The 25,231-nt window shown below is 38.7% G+C and overlaps 2 protein-coding genes across 4 annotated transcripts in view; one reads left to right on the top strand and one right to left on the bottom strand.

Annotated features, from left to right (window-relative positions):
* Nucleotides 1-1,287: 1,287 nt before the first annotated feature.
* tm6sf2b (transmembrane 6 superfamily member 2b) lies at nt 1,288-15,164 on the bottom strand. The gene is made up of 11 exons (XM_063891794.1): nt 15,095-15,164; nt 14,741-14,862; nt 12,549-12,652; nt 10,057-10,154; nt 9,823-9,926; nt 9,226-9,308; nt 8,735-8,859; nt 7,779-7,880; nt 6,912-7,004; nt 4,580-4,699; nt 1,288-3,914 (listed from the first exon to the last, which is right to left on the bottom strand). Exons 2-11 carry the CDS (start codon nt 14,818-14,820, stop codon nt 3,678-3,680), a joined length of 1,146 nt encoding a protein of 381 aa, XP_063747864.1. The 5' UTR covers nt 14,821-14,862; nt 15,095-15,164; the 3' UTR covers nt 1,288-3,677.
* A 3,042-nt stretch (nt 15,165-18,206) lies between these two features.
* Nucleotides 18,207-25,231, top strand: part of sbno2b (strawberry notch homolog 2b) — a 54,925-nt gene continuing 47,900 nt past the window's right edge. For all 3 annotated transcript variants that reach the window (XM_063892343.1, XM_063892342.1, XM_063892341.1), the window contains exon 1: nt 18,207-18,359. The gene's annotated coding sequence lies outside the window, so the exon portion shown is untranslated. The remainder of the gene's footprint in view (nt 18,360-25,231) is intronic.

Here is a 25,231-nt window from a genome sequence, read left to right as displayed (position 1 = left end):
CGCCTGTTTTGTTCAGGTAAAGAGAAACTTGGATTTGAATGAGCCAAATACTGTTGACCAACCAAAGTCGTTTTGAGCCTATATCATCCAAGAGTGGCTTGGAAAATGGCTTTTTAAACCTCCCTCTTTTCAACAGTACACCTAGGGTGTAAATAGACATTGTAGAAGAGTGCAAATAGCATTATCCACTTTAGTCACCTGGGTGAAATTAACGTCTGCTTTAATATTCATACTAATAAAAAAACTCAACATGTGTTCAATTGTACTATTTAATAAGCCAATACATTCCCTAATGGTTTCTAGATTGATTGATACTATTCATTTATTAGCCTGGACCCTCAGGACTTAATGACATGAAGTGCATTAATAGTTCAAATGAAGCAATGTAATGTGGTGATAAAAACATTAATCCAAAAGACATTTCATGATAGAGTGCTACCTCTCCCCTCACTGCAGCATGAGTTGTTTGGTTGTTTTTCAGGGCCACAGCTCTCAGGGGCCCATCTGCACAGCCAAGCAGACATCTGCAGCAGAGATCCCCCTGTGACTCCCATCATAGGATTAAAGAGCTGTTCGGAGCAGCCACATTTGATTTAAAGCCTCTGTCACACACAGAGAATGCATTGCTAGCATGTGCAAGCAGGGGCAATGCCACACTTCAGCATGAAAAAGCTGCTGAGGGAGAGTGAATTAGATGAGTCTGCCTCTCCCTGTCTGTCGGCCTATTGCTCAGCGAAGTGCGCTGGATAATTACTTATGAGTGGGCCGCTGTTATTGATGGGCTGGAGATGGAGACAATGGTTACAATGCTGTTTTAAAAAGCGTAATCTAACCGTGTAAATAACCTCCTTTATCTCTGTCAAGAAAACACTGTGTGTTCATTTAAATGACTAACATGTATCCAAAGCATTAGCCTATGTAATTGAAAAGGCTTGGCGGACCGCTTTACATTGTCTGTTGATAATCTTCTGTTTTATTTTGTCAGTCATTGTCAGGCTTTCCCACTCGGAAAAATCCTCACAGTGTACAATTGTCTACAATTGACATCTTTGTTCTATCAAACCATTAAAAAAAACATGTTAACACTTCACAATACATCCCGGTATTCATAGTATAATTACCCTACACTTATCACGTATGTCCTCATAATTTATGGTTTATGTATAACTTACAAAATACTTACAGTTTAAGCAAATTCTCCTTTTACCTAATTAGCTTGTAACTTGTTTTTCCTTTCCTCAGTCATTACCCATTGTTACTCCCTTGTTTATTTTAACCACTGTACTTTTGGTTTAGTACCAGTAGTAACCTGTAAAATATGTTATGAGTCACATGATGATATTACATCGTAAGTTAAAGGTTGAAGTTCAAAGATCTCTTCTTTGTGTTTTTTGGCACCACCATTGCCGATAAGATTTATTTGCACGTGGGTTTGTGGTTTGAATGTTTTGCCTTGAAAATGTTGCCACAGTTGGTAATACTGCAAAATAAAGCCTTTCATTAGCAGGCCCTAGGTTCACTCACCATTGTGTTTCCTCATTCAGCTGTAGATACTGACTTAAAAGACATTCATTCAATTGAACATTTTCAGAAAGAGGATTTATCCATTGTCTGTTTTATAAAGGGTTTCTAAAACTTTGTACAAAAAGCCTTGTGGTTGTTTCAATGTGTTTGTTTATGTAAACAAAAACCTCAATCATTTGATGTCTTTGTGAAAGACAATGATGAGAGCCACAGCAGTCTCTTTTACTGGGCCACCCACACAGAGCGAGCATAAAGCAGCCTCACTCAACAGAAAAGAAACAAACTAGATAAAGGAATTTAAAACGAGAAAGGGATGAAACACAATTTAGGCACATACGATCACACAGAATGCAGAATGGCAGAGGCACATCTTATTTTCCCACTTAGAGAAAGTAAAGCTGTCTTTTTAAAGCTGAGATAGGCTGGCAGCAGACAGCGGCAATGTGTTCAACAGAGTGAGTAAGTGAGTGAGTGACAAGAGCCGCTGTTGAAGTGTACATTACCTTCTGCGGCACATGTTGGCACATCCTTGCCACTCAGCTATGAGTAATGATCTGTACCGGCTCCAGTAAGAACTAACAAGCATTTTGTGGATTTATCAAGTCCCCCTCCTACCTACTCAAACCCATCATGTCTATTTCACGCGTGTGTGGGCTGACATTCTGCAATATATCCACAACATAAACAATAAACACATTTTGATCATTTCTCCACACCAAACAACATGGCAAACCCTCCAAACTCACAGTGAAGGGCCAACAACATTACTCGAAGTGTCCTTGTAAGAAAACTAGTAAGTAAACTTGGAGTATGATGATGCATGGTGAACAGGAAACATGTCAGTACTGTCCAAGTCAGCAGGCTATTACTGGTTAATACATTGATACATGGAAGAATGCACTCTTTTCCTAGACTTTTACAGTTACAGTTTGCTTAGAAATCATGTCATTTTGTGTTGAAGTATTTCAGCGCAGGTAACAGAAAGAGTCACATCCAACTTCTCATTTTTAATGCTCACAAACTTCAGCAAAGCAAACATGCTTTCCTTTTGGGTTGAACGCACAAAGGATGCTTTGCAGTTCTTTCATCAGCTCCCCTGAAGTTCATGTCGTAAAAGCTCCTCTGGTACCGTTCAGGCTGTGGGTTTTATTCTGTTACCTTCATGGCTGTATATCATAAAGTATAGCCACCCAGTGCCAAAGTACAAACTCAACAATGTGCAATTTGTTTGTGTTATCGTGGAACTGAATAGAGCTGAGGTGTAGGAACAAGTGTATAAAAGGAAACTTAGCTTGTGTGCACAGTGTCTCTGAGAAAAGGTCTAAATTATAAATCATGCAATGAAATTGGTCCAATGTCGGGTTAGATGTGTTAAATATGTATTGGAAAAGAACAGCTTTACTTGCAAAGAGTGCAAAAACTGAGGCACCTGATTTATACTCATCGTATTACTACATAATATACAGAACATTGAGCACTAACCTTGGAAATACAATTCCTGCCATTGGCTTTTATATTACTTGTATTAGTCTTGTACTATGTGTGCACAGTTTTAGATTTTCGTTCATCATATGCTGCTGTATATATATATTTTATATATTTTCAATGGTCTTGATGTTTCTGTTGACTTTTTGAAGGTCCCATCCAACATACAACGTCTAAATCTTCAACAGTATGGTGTTTGCAACCATCAACAGGCTATTTGCTGTTTCTTAGAGTCCTTGAGGTTGTACAAGGGTTTAATAACAGACGAGATGCTGTTCCATCTCCTATTTCTCTCTGATTTGCTGGAAGTAAAACAAACAAGACTAAGTGTGCTACTGGCTACTCTGTGAGGCTTTTCTTATAGCAGTGCTAACATGCTAACAAGGACAATGCTATCACGCTGATTTACAGCACTTGTATAAGATTTACCGTGATCATTGTGTGAGTTTAGGACGCTACATAAAACCTTCTTTACTGACCAATAAGCTGTTTCAGTGTTGATGTATGACATAAGGAATCCAAGTGTTATAATCAAGCAATTCAATTGAAAACAAAACCCAAATATTTTGAGCAAAATAATCTTGTATTGTGGCATTTGAAATAAAACAATTCTTAATGAATAATCACATAGGTAATTAACTCCAAAGGTCAGATAAGATTAGGAATATCTATTTGTCTTTGAACTTGGTATCTTTTTCCTCACTGTTTGGCAATCCGGTCTGCCCAGGAAAGGGTGCGATCTTCAGGAAAAAGTAAGGGTTATTGCGAACCCTCAAGGCCACCAGGATGGGAGTGACTGCATAAAGTAGGTTAGCTACCAGCACAGACCAGAAAACCTCATTTGGGATACGAAATTGAGCTGCTGTACGAGGGTGGAGAGACCCCCCGATGTGAGCCCACTGGCACTGCAAGGAGACACAAACAACAAGGCAGAGGTTAGATTGCATTGTCATCTACTTATACTGAATACTGTACTCATCTGCGGAGATAATTCCACTAGTTGGCTTATATTCACACTGATGGAATATTTCCGCCACAGTTCCTGGAGAGAAACGGGGGGGAATATTTACTCCAAGACCCTTATCGTTAGTCTGCTGTTACAATTTGCAGGCAAACACTGCACAAGAGATGACTTAAGAAGCTGGCCATTAATTAAAAACTGAAAATATGCCACCTTTTATAAACAGTAAAACAGGGCTTTAATCAAGTGCTTCCTTTTGGTTCGTGGCTCCAATCTTCCTTTCTGGTTAGTTTGAGAGGAAGCATGAGCAGCTTGTTAATTACAGAAAAAAGATGCTTCAAAGGAAAACATGCAGACCAGGTCATATTAGCAGGATATGTGCTGACTACAAAGAGTTTAATTGAAGTGACACATCAGAACTCTTTCTGATGAAAGTCAACTTTACTTTTATTTGACTTTAATTTATCAGAGGCTGTAATTACCCTAATGACTTGATGCTATCAAAACTGCCAATGCAACCTGCTTCAATATGCAGCACCTGTATCTTAAATTATGTATTCATTTAGAGCCAGAGTTTTATTTATCAACTGTTTGTCTTCATGGTGTTACCTGGATCATGGCTCCTGCTAAAAACAAAGTCCAGTCTGACATCCATGTGCACCCAGGCTTGAGGAGACCGTAAACAAAAGCACCCAACAGAGGTAGTCCATAGAAGAACAAGTGTAGCATCTGAAAAATACAAAATACATCAATACGGTTGATCATTTCTTGCAAAATGAACATTTCCCACTGTCGTCCTTTAACATTTGAATAACCCTGATCTTTATATTACAACATACCCAAATCACAGCACAGTAGGTGAGTATATTATAGTGTATAATCAAGCTAATTCTGTCTCCACTGAAAAGTGCTTCACACTGCAGAAGTACGTCCTCTCCATCACTGTCAGTCTGTGTTGTTGTTGGGTCCTGACCAACAATCCAGCAGACGATTAATACAGTACAGCGTCCTTCTCCTCTGGCCTGCAATGCACTTCACCTACTCTCACTGAATACAGAAGAGGGCTGCTTTGAATGTGCAAATACAAACTCACATAATTCACTGCCTGCAAGTTGCTCTACCAGTGTGGAAAAATACTGGGAGATGTCTGTATTCAACAAAAGTTAACACTAAAAAAGAATCTGTATTTTTAATGTATGTGTTCTGAGCTCTGCAGCCTCTACAGCAGAGGTTTTCAAAGTGTGAGATGGACCTCCCCAGGGGGGCTGCTATAACTATTTCAGGGGAGGCTCAGTGAATGGAGTGAGAACATGTTACATTTGTTAACACAAGAGGATCAAATCCAGGAGATTTCATGTGGGATAAAGTAAAAAAGGGAGTTGAGATACAGGATTTGGGAGGAATCTTAGAGTTTTTCCGACTTCCTCAGCATCCGAAAGTGATTGCACCAGGGATGATCTTTTCAATGTATTTGGTGTTGTGAGATTAATGTAGCAAACAGGGTGTCTTGGCTCAATTGTTGAGTGACTATGGGATAAAAAGCTATGTAACCATAATGCATCTAGGAATTTAATTTATGTGAACTAAGGATGCCTTTTTCCAAGCTTTATCTAAGGGGAGTCTTACAAGCTCAGACTTTGAAAACTCTTGCCATAGAGCGTTAAATGATTAAACTTTATATCATTTTTTACCAGTATTTTTATGATGTATACGGTTCGGAGGTTCAGGGGCCCAATTATGTAGATCTAAAAGTTCATTTTATCTCTTTTATCTGATCTCATGTTGAGTAAAACGTCATCAAACATCATCCAGCAGTGTGATGACTAACCTGACTCATAAGATACATGTAATGTTGAATGTAAAGAAGTAAAATGATCTCTCACAAAATGGAAATACATAAATAAACTCTGAGTTTCTCTAAAGTGCGGTACTGGAGTATGTCACCACTTCTCAGCTCTGCACTCTTTCAAACACAAATTTGCACCCTCAGCACAAATTACTACTCCCACACAAAGGTCATTACAGAGACCGCCTTGACCTTCAACTTAAAATATTTGGCGCATGAAAGCCAGTTTCCCACTTTAACCCTCAAATTATACCACTGAACGCTTTCTTTTCATTCTGGGTCTTGATGAATTCTAATGAGTTGAGCCCAAGGCCTGAAAGCCAATCATATATGCCCTTCAGCCTTTTGTTCAAATGTCTTTTTAGTGCTGCCACGGTAATCTGTCACATATCGTTCATCATCATCAATGAATAAAGAGGTTGGTCAATGTAGAAACAGTGCAACCCTGCACAAACCGAACTTCTGATTCCTTCACACGTACACAGAAGCACCCATGAGCCAATGGTAGACACACAAACAGATTTTCAAAGGCTGCTACTTGAGACATACTTTCACATGCTGCACACACGCTCTCTTCCCACCCAGTGAGACGCTGATGAGGGGCTTTGGGAGCGGGATTAGCTTATCAAGTTCTCAGCATGCTGTTTGTTTGTCTGATCAATGACTTTCAATTGTGACTGGACTGCAGCCCCAACAAGGTCTTTGGATAACCTATTGACAAAGCTGTGTACGCCGAACAAAACACAACAAACCCAACATTCGAAGAGGGTCAGGAGAACAGAAATGAAAGGAAAGCAGACCCAGCGCCAGTCACTGTAATAATCTGTTATCCATCTTACACAAATTAATCGGAGACAAAGATGCACTGGCCTCTCAACCCTTGCTCATTGTTGCTGTAATGATGAAAAATGCATCTGTTATCACCTACGAGCTGAAAGAGTGGAGGAGATAAGGGCAAGCATCCAGCGCACTCAGAGTGATATCCAGGCAGGCAGAGGTCCATTATGTGGCTGGTTATTTAAAACGGGCTGGAGAGGGGTGTTCAGGTGCTTCTGCAGATACACAGACTGTGGAGAGAGAAAGAAAATCACTCACCATCACTTTGGGGTAGCCCACAGGGTCCTTCAGGTAGGGTTCATAGTGCTTCACGTAACTGGAACAGGCTTCAAGTGGAGAGCCCAGTGCTGCCTACAGAGGGTGGACAAAATAACAGCAACACCACAAAAAATCAGATAACTCGGCAAGTTTCTTTCTGCCTGATGTTGTCTAAATGAAAAATAATTGTCACATTCATATAAAACATTCATTGGTGAGCTTTAGAGGTGCTGGAAGGCGGATTCTTTTATGTCTCAGCGGACCCCCTCCAGCTGTTTCTCCTCGTTTCTAGTCTTTGCACTGAGCTTAAGAGCTGCAGGAACTAGCTTAACTTACTCTCTCAAGAGACATGAGAGTAATATCAATTCTCTTGTCCATAGGCAAGCAAGCAAAGAACGATGTTGAACCATTCTGTTTATGTTAGAAATATTACATATTCACAGTTATCCATATCATAGGCTTTTAAATAAAAAATAATTTCAGAGTCTAAACACATCATGTTCGATGTACAGCAAGCATCCTGTCAGGGTTTAAAATGCAATAATGAACATTATCCTACATAGTACGCCGCTACTTACTCAAGAGATTATTTGACAAAAAGTATTTTAATTACGTTTATAAAGCACAATTGCATCAAATGAAACAGTCTCTTATTAAGAGCAGCTAGGCGAAAGGCAGAATGCCGTAATTGACCAATCAGAATGGAGTATTCAACAAAGCCGTGTAATATTGCAGAATAATACACACTCATTTGAATCCTTGCGACTCCCTAAACCTATCTGCATGAACAAGATTACATGTTGCATGATTTTCAAAACTTCCATTTCGTCCTCGTCCTCTGTCCTCATGTATGTGATGAACACTCACCAGGCCTCTGAGGACGGTGAAGGCCATTGCAGTGATCAGGAGCACCACCAGGATCATATCTGTGGGACGCCAGATCAGCTTCATGCTCTGAGCCTGCTGGGCCTGTGGGGAGAAGACAACACAATGTGAGCATGGAGATGAAGGTTGTTGTTTCAGAGCAGACTCTTAATCTCACTTCAATGAGACCGGTGTTTCTTCAGAGTGGAATGTGTGTCTTTACAGGTCTTTATAAATCCTGCAACTGATTTATTTGGGGTTTTTTAGGCCACTTGAGGGAACTACAATCAATCTTTAAATGCACTATTGACATACCATAAATATTTGAGTTGGTATAGCACACTGGTGCATTTTTACAGATCCAGTTACAAAGTAACATGAACCTTTATTTTTTGTCATTGTGTCTATCTGAGGAAAATACATTATATTATATTATATTATATTCACCTCTTTTGAGGAAATATCTGCCTCTAGCTGATCAGTGCTTCACTGAGAAGGTCGCTAACTTTGTTTGTCTATTATTTGGACTGCACTTTAATAGAGCAATTTCTTACCGCAATCATCATATCACCATGTGAACGTAAAACACTGAAACACAGGGGCCATTTTACAGAACATTTTAACTTTTTGGATACTTTACATACATTTAGCTGATAATACTAACATACTGTAACTTAAATAAGGTCTGCATGTCTTATACTTACAGTACAGTACAGAGTATTTTGACATTGTGGTTTTCACAGTACTATTATTGAAATTAATTATCTGAATACTTCTTCCACTGCTGGAGAACATACCATACTTTCCTTTGGTAAAACATTGACCTTTGTTATCTTTCATGGTCTGGATCATATTCAACTGTACTTTGCTGTATGTTACCCTGATTAAAGTACAATTAGCAAACACCTCTGTCCTGAACCTCTCATACCAAGATCTAACCATTCATGCATCAGCCTTACATTGTATCCACCAATTAGTGGTCTGTCCTTGGGCCGTGTGAATAGTGTAATGGCTCCCCACACAGGCATCAGGAGGAAAAGAAAGTTGATCCAGAAAACTGGACGGATCTCTGACCCATATTTACCTGCCACAAAGAAAAAGAAAAATACTTTTATCGTTGTTTATTGACCCATATACATATCAGTGTAAATCTGTATTTTACACTATTGATGGCTATTCAGGAATACAGTACAGTATGTCTATGATAACACAGCAGACTGTAGACATGTTTGATCTCGCGACACTTGTGTATGCAGTTTGAAATGCCAACAACAGATGCTTTACACCTGCTTCCTGCTTTGTTCTGTTGTTTGTGATGGCAGGCGAGGCATGGAGCGTGTCGGTTGGCAGGCTGAACTGTGACATTGATGGTACACGACAGTGCAGATGTTCACTTGATTAACGCTTTTCATCACGGGACAAGTGAGGGGGAATAAGGGACGTTACTCACCTGCCACTATACCGGCAATGAACACACTCATGTTGGCACACAGAGAGCCAGCCCAGATCAAACCCAGGGTTCGGTAGCCTTTCCTGGAAGATATTTCTTACATTCAGTCGATATAACATGCCTCTAATGGTTAAACGTCTGACACATCTATAAACATGTTCTGTGTAATACATAGCACAATTTCTCCCAGTTGTTAAAAGCTGGCAATCTTTTAAAAATGTTTTGTTTAATGATACCTAAACCAAGGCAGCGCTCACCCTGAACTCTTGAACCCACTTATTCCAATTTATGACTCCCTCCAGAGGACCCTGTTTCATGAAAATAATGTTTTATTCAGGCCATTTCGTGAGTTTTATATGAATAAGGCAACTTGTGAATCTCTCTCTTTCTCTATTTCTCTAAGAAAGTCTAATATATAAAAAAAAAAGTCTATGGTCTTACTGCTAAAATATTCCATTACAGCTGTGCTTTCACAAGCTCTTAAGTTGTTGTTCCCTCAGTTAGATAAGGTAACGCAGATTCCTGTATTGTCATTTTGTGATGAACAGCAAGATGAACGAACTTGATGTGACCTGATGTAACTTGACCATCACCCACCTGTCTGTTATCCTGCCGATCATCATCAGATACATGACAAAGTGCACTATTCCATCCCAGTAACACATCATGATGGCATAAGGTGTCCCCAGGTAAGGCTCTCCCTGAAACACAGACAGTACGTGGAGAGTGTGTTAATGACCAACAGCGGGTTAAAATATGACTGCCATTTTAAATCAGGGTATTTTTGTGTCATTAACACAAGCATTTTAGAGGTGAGAATAAGAAACCTACTGTCGTTTGGTAGAATGTCATAAAGCCGGAGATGATGCCGTCATATTCCAAGGCACTCACCAGGTCAATGACACAAGTAAAGGAAAATACAGCGAAAACTGCAAAGGCAAGAAACAATAAAGGTAAATAAAAACATTGGATACATACATATGAATAATGCTTCATTTTAAAAGTCAAATTGTTTCAGTTTGTGTTGGTTTGTGTAACTGCAACTAAACAGTATTAGCTTCAGGCCCCACAAAGACTTGCAGGATACCATGACATGTTAAGCAGCTTTGAACAAACGTCATTCAAAAGCCACCATGATTTTGAAAGTTTCATGTAATTACTCAATCTCTTTTGTCCACCTAATCTGAAAATACATACAGTGTTGTAAGAGTGCTTAGAAACCTCATGTCTCCTAAACCTTCATAAAACTCTTAACTCTTTTCCAGCTTCTTTAATTCAACATTTTTAAGTTCAAGATATTTGACGGCAACTGGCTTGTCAAGTGATGTATGGGAAAGCCGGGCGAGAAAATTAAGTCTTGAGCAGTAAGGTATGCTGGAGGCATATTTGTATTGAGTCCCTGCTTCCAACCTAAGGTTAGGGTTGAAAGGCCATGTCAACAAGACATAATTTAAAGTGCGGCACTGCACAAACACCTGAGTGGCCTGTGGGTCTTACTAATGCTAAGAGAGCCTGACCCCAGTAGTACAATGACTGTCATTGACTTCTAAACCCTTGTATTCCCTGTGAGGTTTCTTCAGGAGATTTGTAGAAAAATAACTGAAACAGCTTCCATATTATTTGCATATGACTCACTAATACCAAATGTGAAGGTACCAACTCCTTTCAGATAAGAAAAGTGTTATTTTTAAAAGACTGGATTACTAAAAATGTGCTTTACGCATGAAGTAAGAAGGGGGTTCTTTTTTTAATGCCAAGAGGGCTAGTTAATGCACTTTAAGGATATTGGATGACTTTTTCAAATACAGCCGTCTCACTGGTTAACAATGAATGGATTACAACGCATGTCGGCTCACCAAGACACATGGTTACAGCATGTTGGAGACTTTCAGCAGATCATCGTAGAAGACAACTGGATGCTTCAGACCATAAAAAGTCCTCAGTCATCAGAGTGCACTGCACCATGAAATTTAACGTCACATTATAATTAAGGATTTGGGCAGTGGGATATCATGCTCATTGGATTGTTAATGACTGGGAAAATGTTTCCTGGACTGTAATCAACTACACGATACACATTCACGATGGCAGACTTAGCATGTGGGGTAAACAATAGGAGGCAATAAACCCTTCATCCGTGGATACGATTGTACACAACAGGGAGGCTGTTATGTATTTATATGCATATGCTGACCCCATTGTTAACTATAGATGGACACTGTATAGTATTTATCAGAATTACAATTGAGCTGAACAGAACCAGAGCATCTTAATTGAGTGTCCACACATAAATGGTGGAGAAAGTCACGCCTGCATCATTGATTTACAGTTTATATGCAATTCATAGGGAACAGCTGTAAAAGCCATTGCAATGATTTTTTAGCTTGGACTTTTTGTCAGAATGTGATTATAAAGGGAATCACTGTGTGTTGTGACACAGGCATATCGCTGCAGATACCACAGCTTAAAATCGCTGTATCATATCCTTCCTATCTGTCCTTCACACACTCTTTGCACACACACACACACTCACATGCATTTTGTCTCTACAGTGTACCAGTGTCTCTGTAATCCTCAGGACAACATGGTTTATCTCTGACATCTAACAGATGAGATAGCCAGGGGATTATCGCTCTCTATCATTGAGAAGAGCCTGCCGCAGCTTTGTCCTCATTGTTGTGGTTCTCCAGCACAACGCTGGCCTCGCCCTGGGCACCACCTACCGATATATCACCTTGTTTCTTTACCACAAGTCTAGCCCCTGGCATTAGCTGCAGGGGAGAATTTGCAGGGGAAAACCATGACTTGAAATGGAGAACATATTTCACCAATAGCTTTACAAATAACGAATAAAAATGTGACACAAATCACTTGTGAAAAGCTTAATTAAAAGTGTGTAAACTGTGACCAAGAGGCGAACTGGCAGATGATTCAACCTGAATCCAAACACCCTTATGGCATTTAGAGTAAGTTGATAGTGGAGTAGCGATGGTTTAATGCAGGAGCACAAGTGTGGAGTCTTTTCGTGTATGACCCATTTTCCGTAGACTGTGATTTTGCTTCAAGGTCAGGCTCAAAAGAAAAGCTAAAAGGTTAAGTATGTACAAATGCTGTGAAATGTGTCAGGTTGAAGGGGGTTTGGGTCGGTCATGACTCAGAAAACTGTGGCTTAGCTTTGCTCTGAGCCTAAGCTGCTTTCGACATATCAGGTGAAATCACATTGAACACAATTCATGTTACATACAATATAATCTTTGTAAAACTCAGTGATTTGGAAATATATTGCATGTGAGTTGTGAAATGCACATATTTGTGTTGATTACCAAAGAATAAGGCATCTTTAGGGGGGTTGCCACGCGTGATGAGGAAGTAGAAAAGAAACACAACCACCAACACAGCAACGCCAATCCCCAAGATCACATAAGGCCTGTGAAAGAAGAGAAATACAACTTTTATCTAAGAAACATAACACATTGTCCACAAGCTCACTGCTGACACCCTGCACTTTTAGATACCAATCTGCTTCTGATTTTCTGCTTCATTCTCTTCACTAATTAGTTTCTAACATGGAAGTTGTGCCAGTGCGCTCGGCAGTGCTAAATTAGTAAATTATGATGAATGGGAAGTCAGGGAGAATGATAATCACGCAACACCCAGAGTCAGCACAGGGAGAAATAATTCAGAAGTGTGAGGAGAAATATGTGTGAGGGATGCACAGCGCCCAGAGGGAACAAAGGCATCTGCTGGTGTGGTGCTTTGTGTCCATGCAGATTCCTGGTGAGATGGCAGCATGACATTAGATTACACCCGTCCTTAACATCAGTAATCTTAGATTGCTTTTAGTACAAGTGTAGCCTCATTGTAATCTGAAGTTTCACAAATATAATAAGTTTAAAGCACTGCAAGGCAATCCTGACTCAGAATCGTTGGCATTTCTGATAAATATGTCTCAAATCATCTCTCATCTTACTATGGCAGCAGCACATACTGTATATCTATATTTCTTAACTCCTGTTACTTAAGATTACTTTTGGTACAAGGAGTAACCTTATTGTAATCAGTTTTACAAATATAAGGTGTTTAAAATACAAGGTGTTTCAAAAATGATGTCTTACTGTCAACTTATTACATGCTTTTTTATGCTTATTTTTGTTAAAGAGAATATTTCAATTGCTTTCAATTATCTGGTTTTGTATGATGCTATGCATGTTTATGTTCTAAAAGAAAGTAACAGAAGATAGTATATAGTCATATAAAGTCATACTTTTAGTACACAGTACAACCACTTATTTTAGTTAAACTTAAATACCCTCTCATACTGCTGTGGTGGTATGCCTTCCACTGGTTTTAAAGACCAGCTTTACAAAGGTTTAATCAGTCATAGGCAGAAGTGTGGGAAGCAGCAAGCTAAGGCCATGTTAGTTCAGCGCTGCCCTCCATGTTTACTGGTCAAAGGTACCGTTTTCTCGCACTGGAGAGATTAATGTGCCGAAGGTATCTCGGGGTAAACAACATTACACCCTCAGAAAAACTCCCAATGTGTGCTTACAGAGGGGAAACAAATGCTGTGAAGCTCCCTTGCTACCTCTCCAATTCAAAAGTGCAGAAAGATTTATGCACACAATACTGTTTGTTTGCAGAGTGGAAGAGCACAAGCCATATTGTATGTCAAGAGCAATTTATCAAACTCTTCTGGGCAGTATGTATTGATTGTCAATGTCCACACACTCAAAAAAGAGCCAGCAGAGATATTCACACAGGAGGTGTGTAAAAGTCTGTCAAAAATGAGTAATATCAGGCTGTAAAATGTTTAAGGGTGTCGGAGCGGAACGTGTCTTTCACTGGCTATGTGTATTCAGCCCATGAGATCAAAACATAAGATCATTGAATAAGAAAAGAATATAATCATTGAATATGCTTATAAATCTTATTATCTCCAACATCAGATTATCTCCAAACACTCTATTCACATTTACAAGTGTAATCTTTTAAGGAGTTTACACAACTAGAAACGTACTTGGAAAATACAATTTGAAAATCATGGAATTAGTAGTATTCAACATAGTCATGTATTTTTCAACAGTCACCACCGAACACAGAAAGAAATACCTTGAGCTTATAGTGTACTCTAGTGGTGGCAAAGCACATTTTACAGGAGGAATTGCTTTTTCAAAACAAACATTTACAATATTTTAATTGTATTATTATTGTTAAAGATTAGATTTGTGTATGATAAATGTAATTTCACATGGAGTTGTATACAGTTGTTGCTATAATTTTAACCTTTTGCATGAAAATCCATGTAATTATTAACAAAATCAGAATACCTTGGATGCTTTTCAGAAGGCCAACCAATACTGTGGGCATCAATTAAAAGTGTGCTCTGCATTTTTCTTAGTTGGTTACTTTTTCTATTAATGAAGAGCACCACATTATTTCTTCAATATCACACATTACATGACTCCGTTCAGCATTCCCTTATTCTTTTAATAAATCAATAAATTGTTTGACTTACTCTTGAAATGCAGGAATGCTGTTCATGGCATAGAGAATGCCGAGGGCAGATAATGAAAATAAAAATACAAAAGTCTCCATCTCTTCAAAAGCTGTTCAGCCTCCCTTCAGAACCCCTCAGCACTGGTAAAAAAAAAAAATCCAGTTATCTTTTTTCACGTCAATACAGAAACTCTGATATTTTAGAAAATCAATATTCAAATAGCAAGAAACCAATACATTTATGAGAACTGGAACAAATGAAATGAAGTACAAGTACTTTAAGTACAAGTATATAATATGAATGTCATGGAATAATATCCTAAATCAGATCTGCCAGTTTTGAGTAGAAGAGAAAAGAAGAGCCGGCTCTTACCGTCTGGCTACCCTCTCGGTGGATTAGTCAAATTACGGCTGGCCCGAGGCAGACCTGGCCTTTACTGGGAAAATAATGAAGTGGAGACAAAGAAGCTTTTGGGGGGAAAGTTATGCAATTTGGTTTTGTCAGAGATTAACATAAATCGTATTAGTGAGTAGGCCTACATTCCACCTGATGTAGCAACACACTTTCAAGTGACCCTGATCTTGATCCACTTAATGTGTGTTTTGAAATATCTGATTGTGTGCCGTTTATGATAAAGTCGTAAAGCTATACTATGTATGTTTTCAGGGAACATAAGAAGTGAATTGTCTGCTCTTTTTTGTTTCCTTCAATCCATCCAAATGTGTGGACACTGTGGCCTAAAATATGTGAAAATGTTGATCCATCTCAAGACATGGTTGCATATCAGAATAAGAAAACAATGTAGATGGATTAACTTGAACGTAACCACTGGTTTAAGTTTCTTAACAAACACTTTTTGCTGGTTTTGCAAAGGTAATTTAAACCCAAAGAAGGTCTTTGACGTCAGCTGTATGCAGAGCTCATGTCTTTTTACAGACACTAACTTGCGTAAGAATAACAATGAACAGACGCTGAATGGGCAAAAAAAGATTTGAAAGAATGTAGTTGATTGAGGAACGAAGTTTATACAGAAATATTTCAAAAAGTCTGCAGTGAAAAGAATAACAGGAAGTGGGAATTATTCCTGTGGCCATTTCTCCAATCATGCTAAAGAAAATTGAACCTATGTGTAATGGCTCTGCTTTGGGTAATTTTTCTAAGCTCTTATTATGTTTGCAACAAAAACATTTCATGAACTCAAAATCCAGTTCAGTCTAAACCAAGTGTTTGCAGTAAGTGTCCAGTAGGGCGCATCAGATCCAAGCTTAAAGGGAAGACCCCCCTTTTGAGGTTGTAACATTAGATATAACTTTGATTTCAAATATTCAGAAACGTTTCCAAAAATGGTGGTAATTGGTTTATCAGAGGTTGTCATTGTGTTGAATGAATTCAGTTACATGTGTAATGTCTATTCCTGTCTAAGTAGACTGATAATAGTGCAGGAATGTTATATTTCTTGAGTGCGTACAAACACCTGGCCAATAAAGGTAATTCCAATTATTATACAGTGAAGCTACAACAGATAAGCGCAATGTTATTCTACACTCAAATGGTCCTCAATGATGAGCTAACATGCATAATAAAGGTGTCACTTAATGTGCCAGGAGCTTGCCTTTATATCCTGCAATCATCAACCACCACCTGTCTGACAGATGAAGAGAAAACAACAACATCAGACAGGGAAGACAAAGCACAACCCTGCCAGTATCTTTTATCTTTGAGGACAATTTCAGTAGCTTAAATTTAAATAACACACACACATGCACACGCCCTTTAATTCCCACCAACCTCCTATGTTGGGAAAGGGGGGGGACTGTTTTACCAGGAAAGCGGTGGCAATGTGTGCTTGCTGGAAACAACTGGAGCTCTTCCAGCTCGATGGTTCAATAACAAGGAATGGACAGATGGATACCAAAATGAGACAGCGACCTGCAGGATAAAGATGAACATCTACCCTATTTAACATCTTATATTAAATTGGTTTTAATTCAATAACTGTATGCGGGGAAGAAATTCTGGTGATTTGCTTGAATGAAATGACCATTTGGTAGAAGTGACAAAACATCTTTGATTTTCAGTTGTAGAGAAAATCCAACACGAAAGGCTAAATATGAGTCAATGTTTTTGGTTTTTTTGGCCTTTTTAAAAAAATACCCTTTTGGGCTTTTTATTCTCCTTTTCCTCTTGTAACTCAATGTAAACATAATGCCACATATGCTCTATATTTATTTTTGTATTCTTCCATGTATTGATATTACTTTTTACAGACGCTTTTTTATGCAGTTGGTTTCTTGTCCCTGATTCTCTCTGATATTACACAATGATCTCTTTTTACATTCATTAGGTTATTCATTAGCTTTGATTATTACTATAATTAGTAGTGGCTCATAGTAATTGTCGGTCTAAATTTAGACCTACGGCCTCTTAAAGGGACAGAGAATAGGATCACTAAACCTTGCAATTCCAGATACGATTAGTAAAACAAATGATGTTGCAATTCAATCATGAAAATGACATTCTCCATAAAGAAGTACAGACATATCAGTAATAGGTAACCTCTCATGGATTAGCATTTATTTATAGACATCTTTGCTAGAATGATTTCTGCTGAAAAGGGCTTACTCAATTTTCATTTTTTTAATATAATTTATTGGCTCAAATAACTTCAAAAGCTTTTTAAACTGTTTAAGGTCATTCAAATTTACACAGGGTTGTAGGGTATTGTAGGGACACTAAACACACTTTGCCCATAATATTTATTTGCAGTTTGATAAACAATTTAGTCTTTCAGATATGTGAATTAATAAGAAAGTCACATGAAGCAGCATCAAGTTGAAGATTTTACCAGGCAATTTCAGCCGTTAGGCTACTTCTGATAATGTTTTTTCCAATGCTCATTATTAGGACTTTAATGCCAATAGCTTGGCAGTGATGGCTGATAATTTCAGAGGTGGGAGAAGTACTTAAATCTCTTACTTAATAAAAGTAGAAGTACCGTATGGTATTGTGAGAATATTCTGTTACAAGTCCTGCATTAAAAATGTAACTTAAGTAAAAGTACTAAATTATTAGCATCAAAATATACTTAAAGTGCCAAATACCAAGTAATAATATGCAAATTGGCCCAATTCATAATAATATAGGCCTACTATATTTTTTTATAATTATTGATGCATTAATGTGTTTATCAAAGCTGGTAAAGGTGCAGCTAATTTTTATTAACTTTGTATTCTGCAGTGTAGCCTTTGTATTTAGTCTTATTTAAATGTTGTTATATTTCACACCATTGATGACCAAGTCCCTCAAAAGTGTACTTGAGTAAAGTTAATTTACACCACTGATCATTGTAAGGAAAGTATTCTGATGTTGAGCATTGGTTCAGGTGGGAGATGAACTATTTACAGCCTGCTGGGCTGCTCTCTGCTCGCGATCACCAAGCGGCACTGCGTGTGACGACAGCGGCGGAAATATTTTTCTCGCTATTCAAAATGGCACCGTCTCAATCAGGAAGTGGAGAAAACAACTAAGAAGAATAAGTTGGATAAAATCGCTATTTGCTGTTACTTTGACGCGAGTCTTCGTTGAAAACCATACCGTGTGGTCGGGGTTTGGATTGAGAATAAGAAACATATTGATGGTAAGTGTAATTCAAGGATATCGTGAAAAGGCAGGCGACACATCGGCAGTTGCCTTTATACAACAAGATGCGTCCAGGGAAGCCTCTCCTAGGAGCGCACGTTTTTTACGACGGGTTACGCCGGTCTTCAGTGGTTCCCCTGAGTCCAGCGTTATCATAGACGACGATATCGATAGTCTTGGATAAAGTTGAGATCAAGAAAAGTTGAGGTAGCATTATCTGTAGAATATAATAAGACGCCCTGCTTTTGGTATTCGAATTTACGATCCAACGGTCGAGAAAGGCCGGCAGCTAACCACTAGCTTATTACGAGCTAGCTAGTTACTACGTAACGTTAGCTAGCTTGTAATAAGCTATTGATAAACGTTTACCACCAAGTAATGTGTCTCATCACAAGTACGTGATAACGTTACTTTGAAAGTGTAACATGCTTGCCTAAGTGATTGTTACACAGACATGTCATAAAATCATCTTAAATGTTCTTTAACACACTAACTAGTTAAGATAGTGAAGCTAATCCAATAACAGACGGAGGTAACATTCAAAACGAACATACCCAGTCAGAAAACGACTGAGCTATGCTAACCTAGCTAGCAGTTTGCTACACCAAGTATGTCTAATGTATCAAACTACTGTACGATATTGCTACTTTAGTGATTATTTGCGAAGAAACTAACGTGGGCAGTTCACAAATGTGTTATATTCAACGATTGCTTTCTGTTTTATCTCATGTGTTTCGTTCGCCGATCGGCAAGCTAACAGTGGCAGTAAGCCTGTAATGAAGGAGCCTTGGCTGCCTTTCTTTGTGCTGCTCGATGACCAGGGTGCCCCTGTACCTTTCTTTAGAAACCACTTTTCGTTTACGGTATTGGTTGGAAAACGTTTCACAAAGTCCCCGCGTTTCGTACATTCGTAAACATGTAACGTTAAACAAGAGGAGTTATTTACTCATGCTAATTATTTTACCGATAAAGCAAAGTCTTGTTTTACTAACGTTATTATCTCCGTGTGCATGGAGTAAGAAGGATTAATGCAACGTTGGATCTCACTAAGCGTGTGGAACTATAGCCTTGGTTTGTTCCCGGTATGTATAATCATAACGTTTATAAAGGAGATAGGAAGTTAGGTAAGTTGTAAGTTAGTAATGCTGTAGTTTACTAACTTTTGTCTTCAACACACTAAGGCTAAACATGTCAGTTTTTGTTTCATAGCTTGGGTTTTTAGTAAGGAGGGGATATCTGTTCAAACTTTATTGGCTTGGTTAGACCGAAACTGTACCGTGCATATTAGGGGTCGACTCAGAATACTGGAGGAGTGAGTGACCAAGAGGAAATGAAAACAGTTCCCACAAAGAAGTCCTACCCAGTTTATTTTCCTTCATACAATTCTCTACAATTTCCAGTGTGCCTGTTGCCTGCAGCCAAGGTTAGTCAGGCCTCATCATGCAAGCCTCGTCATAGTTGTTTGCTATTTTTCTAATTATTTCGTCCCCCCACCCCTCACAAAGCCCCTTTGTTGATGGACACTATTTGGTGACTGTTACGTAAAAAGTTCCCCTCTTTTACTACATGCTTTTGGCCCAGGCGACATGGTCAACAGCCTTGGTGCTATTTGTTTAAAAATCTCTTTTGCAACAAACTCTGTCTCCTCAAAATATAGGGTTTAATAGCAACAGTCAGGCTGTCTAGCTTTTTGATTGACTGACTAGCCAAATTAAAGGATAAAAAACACAACTCACTGCCCACTTTATTTTGTTTAACCTGTCCACAATCTAGACTACTATATGTTTTCTACTAAAACATATCTGATTGCAGTTCTCAAAGAGAAAAATACAGGCAGAGAGCTGGCTTAATCCTATGATGGTCTTTTTTGTTTGCTCTGTCTTTTGATGTAACCAGAATAATTGACTTCCCAAGTGAGTGGACATATTTCACACATGTAATACTGGCTACTATTGGCAACCAGTTTGAGGATATGTGCAATTGCCTGCCTCCTTATGTTAGCACTATTTAAGGTTACTTTAAACAGTGTGTGACAGTTTAGTTGCATGTTTGTGGTTCCCTCTGTGTCAGACATTTGATGGCTGCATGCCCTGTAAGGACTCTGATGGTCACAACAGCACACCAGATGTGTTAATACTGTTTACAGGAATTGTAGGATTCTACACAGAACATGGGGTATTTCAAATCAGTATTAGCCAATAGTTCCGAAATGTTAATTTTCACAAATTTTCTTAAATGTATTGAATAGGATATTCGTTTTTGAAACACTTACTGGTGGTGTGAACTCAAACATCTGTGATACATGGCTCAACCATCGCTCATGGCCCCTGCTCTTTGTGACTTGGCCTCCATTCTCCCCATGCCTTCATCTATGCTTGTCCCTTTTTCTCCCCACTCCAATTGGTGCCAGTGATAAATCTAATTTATGGCCCGTGGGCTGATTAGAGTGAGAGTGAAAAATGTGGAGTGGAGGAGGGGAACCGTGGCTAGGTAATACGTTTGATTCAGTTCCTGCTTTCCCGGAATCTGGCCTTCATTAGATAATAGTTCATGTATTAAACATAACATGGGTGTTTGGTCATAAGAAAGCAAAAAAAAACCAGCCTTGGTCATTGGGGAATATGTGGCCAAAGAGTTCACTTCTACATTGTGACAAGAGACAAACAGGTCCTTTTACAAGGGGCTATTTGAGTATCCCATGTCTCAACTGGTATCCAGACCTGGAGGCTATGTGGAATACTCCCAAGCCACATAAGAGCTTTGTACCAGTTGACTGAAATGCAGGATAGCATGGAACACTGTAGCATTCCTCACTGCTTTGCCTTTCAGTTTTCTGTGGAAAAAGTGTGTCAACATCCTTCTTAGAATAGCAAACAATGATTTCAAAATGGGACTCATCCCGGAAGAAAATTTGAGAGAAATCTTAGTGTCCACGTTGATGGATGACTGAATACCTTGTGTGTCATTGTTTCACTTATAAGCTTAGATTTATATCCAGCACCATGTGATTATCAGGGAAGTACAAAACAAACATTATTTTGAAAGTTGACTCATAACCTCGATTATAAATGTTTGGAGAAGCATTTGTAATAGATTGGTTCTTTTTTCCACATTTCACATCAAAACATTTGTGATTATCTACCCAACATATGGCCTCTAATAGCATTGTCAATGACCCATGTTGTTTTGATGATTGTTAAAGCACTGGTGTATTTGCATAATATGATAGAAGATGTGTTTTATATGAGGTTATCTTCTGATAGCACATTTGATTGCAAATGCAGTTTCCACCATTCATTTCAAAACATTTATGTTCTTGTAGATAATTATTGTTGTAAATACAGTGAGGTGATTCAATGTTGTTTAGGGTAATATCTTTAAAGAAAATGAACACCTATCTGCAGATGTTTTTTTATTTCCAAATTTCCATTTTATTCATGCACCTCTTTCTGCTCACAGCATAACTACCCACTGAGCCTTTTTGAAGTTATGCATTATCTGTAACCCACTGCAAATCAATTTACTGTCACAACAGTTAAGTTGTGAGTGGAGGTAGTTGCTGTAATACACAGACCACAGCCCTATTATCACCGGCCACTGTATGCCCTGCCTGGCTGGAGGTTCAGTGTCAACTTATAAGACACTTTACACCTCACCACTGACTTAGCATTCAATATTTGTTGAGAATAAATTGTTTTCTTTTTAATTATTTAGAATTTCTGGTCTTTGTGCGTTTTTTTATAATAACGGGACGGCAGTTTGTAGATTCATTAGATTTAGGTCCATATGAATTCCCAAATGTCTCTTTACAAACATGTTACAGGACACCCTGATGTTTGGTTAAGGATATTTGACAATACACAACAAGTGAATGTTTGCCATTCTTGTTAACTACAAGGCTGACACTGTTTGATCCCCAGGATATTTACTTTGAACATGTCAGGGAGAGATAAACACAGCCTTTACTGACACATCATTCCTCCCATCAGCCAATTTAGTTTTATTTAAACAATGAACTACATTTCGTCTTGCCTCGTCCTACCCTATAGGCATTTACACTGCTGGCAGCCGAGGTTATTAACTTGTTTGAACTAACCTTTGTCCTCAACGAACGGTTCAATTAATCTTGCATATCTTGTTCCAATCAGATTTTTGAGTATGTGGTTATTTTTTGCGAGGCAGCAGCAGTTTTTTTTTCTTTCTTGTTTTTGACTTACCCGCAGTTTTGGAGATTGTATCTTTAAGAAGATTAAATGAAATAGAGCATGGGAAATGAGGTGGTGTCAAGCATTATGTCTGTCCCTATAAAAAATACCTATGTTGGCTGATGTCAATTTCTTTACAAAACAAATAACCTTTTCAATAAAGAGGGTGAGGGGGCAAGTTAGTGTGTCAGGCACTTCATAGTTTTAAATTAATTAAACTATACATCTTCTGTCGCAAACATATACATCTTTTTTTCCACTGGCTAATCAATCTTTATATTTTACTGGCTTGCAGTAGTTTTACCTGTCCTGAGTATGAGCCTCATTTGATTCCAAAGCAAAGGGATGCACAGACGGACAGACACAGACTACTCCCTGACTCTGCATGTGGTGCAATATTCTCACGCTTGCCAGAGAATGGAGGTCAATGGAAGTGGAACACAGAACTATTTGGATTTAAACAGCGGCAGGGCTGAGTTCACTAAACTGAAACACTTACTCTACATTGGCATCAACCCGTACTTACCTTGTTCAGTCATTTTTAATTTATTTAAGTACTAAAAGCTATTTAGATTCTGAGCTGCAGGTTTGCCCCAGTTACCATTTCAGGATAAGCTGCACTTAGAGCTCAAGAATATATTTAGTACTATGCGACATAATATAATATTTGGACAATTGGACTTCACATTTCTGATTGTAACATCACATCTTCTATCCCGCGCTCTATTGCAGCGGTCCAGATCTTGCTTCCCTGTGCTATGTTAATTGTTTGTGAAACGTGCATCTGATAGCCTTCCCTGGTGTTATGACTGCCTCTGATTAACTACAACTAAGAAGGTTGGGGAGGGGGTGGAGATGGAGATTCAAGGAACCAGATGCCACTGATCAGCAGTATCCATCTGGAGGTCAGGCTGGGTGAGAGGGGAGAAAGCAAAATGAACATAAAGAAAATGTAGACATGGATAGCAAACAGCAAGAGAGGGATTGTGATGGAAATAGGAAAACAACAGGCTCTCAATAGAAAGAGGGATAGTGATGGAAATGGGGAAGGAGTCACAAAGAGAATATGGGGCAGTGAAGGTATAGAGTGGGAGGGTTAGAGAAATTGTGACAAAGTTGGTTCAAACTTTTGAGAATCAAAAGGCTGATATAATTAGACTAAAGCATCTGATGCCAAGAGATAAAGTAAACTATAATAAGACTTTACCGCCAGAAAAAAATAAGGAAAAGGAGGAGCAGTGTCATTTTCAGGCTGATGAAAGTACATTAAAAAGGCAAGATTGTATGTAATGAGTTGGTAATCTGATAATATTAAAATAGAAACAAGAGAACAAGTAGTATTCTAAGCCCACAAAGTATAAATGTAATTACAATATACAAGAGCCTATACCTATAACGTCTTATTTTCTTACTTCACCTTACAACAGTGGAGAGAGACAATTAGTTTTGAGAAGATGCACCTAGAATCAATAGCTTGTAAATGAATAATTCCTAATCACTTGTTCAAATCTGTCAAGTATTTTCTATTCAAATGTATTATGTAAATCAAGCTAACAATAGCAATAAAGGGCAGAGAGCTGCACCCAGCTAGCATGTGTCATCCTCCCTCTATTCTGAGGAAATTAGATGTCAGAGGAAAACGGGGCAAAGAGGCAGCTAAGTGGATCCTTCTCTCTCTGATGTACACATGCTTTGATCTATTTCTGGTGGGTGCTGCTGGTGGTAGAAGTAGATTTAGTCCTCAAAAAGAGTGTCATCAAGCCATTGCAGAACCAGAGTGTGTGATCTGTTTCTACTTCACTCCGCTGCCCCAGCTTTGGCCTTCTTTCTCAAACTCTTTTTCTTGCCTCACCTTTCTTTCCTCTTTCTTTATTTACCACAACAAAGGCATCCATTGAGCCACAAGAGCTGAATTAAGTCCCCCCCCCCCCTCTTTATGGATAAATCAATGTAATGTGTCATTCAGCTGGTGTTTGTGGGCACAAAGATATTTATCATCAAGGCAAACTGGTGCTGAACAGCCACTTAAAGTGGGTTAATAAGAATCTAATTAAGATGGATCATTATCCCTTCGTAAGGAACAAAATCTTTGAGCCGTTCTTTTCATGCAGACCAAATCATTGAAATGACCGTCCATTTGTCCAATGTGTTCCTCTGTGCTGTTGCAGTCCAGAGAGATGAATATTTCAACAGTCGAAATGCAATAACAACAGGCTCTTAAAACCCAAATTGTTTCCATTTCCCGACTTTTGATAAGACAGCAGATTAGGTTACGCAGTCACTCGATCATTATTCTCTGTCTCGTGTCCTACCAGGTCACTGTGCTGTCCACAGCCCTGGAGAGTGTGTGTCTGTGTGTGTATTTGTGCAAACAGAGGCATGTATAATGCTTTTGTGTTTGAAAAGGTGCTAATTAATAATGAAGGCTGCTCTGAATGACATAGCCCTGTGTTTCCCTGGGAAGTAACTTGTTCCTTTTATGAATATTTTATCACGGTAGCTAATGAATCCAGCCATTCTAGGCAATCATAACCAACTAACAGCCCCCTCGCTGCTCTGGTGTCAGGCAGCTGCTGCTTGATCATTTCTAACCTGATTACTGGCGATGCTGACGGACTCAGATTGGTGATGAGTGACTGTTGTGCTTTGGATTAAATGATTACTC

The sequence above is a fragment of the Eleginops maclovinus genome, chromosome 9, assembly GCF_036324505.1.
Source record: "Eleginops maclovinus isolate JMC-PN-2008 ecotype Puerto Natales chromosome 9, JC_Emac_rtc_rv5, whole genome shotgun sequence".
NCBI lineage: Eukaryota > Metazoa > Chordata > Actinopteri > Perciformes > Eleginopidae > Eleginops > Eleginops maclovinus.
This window is presented reverse-complemented; position numbering and strand designations above follow the sequence as displayed.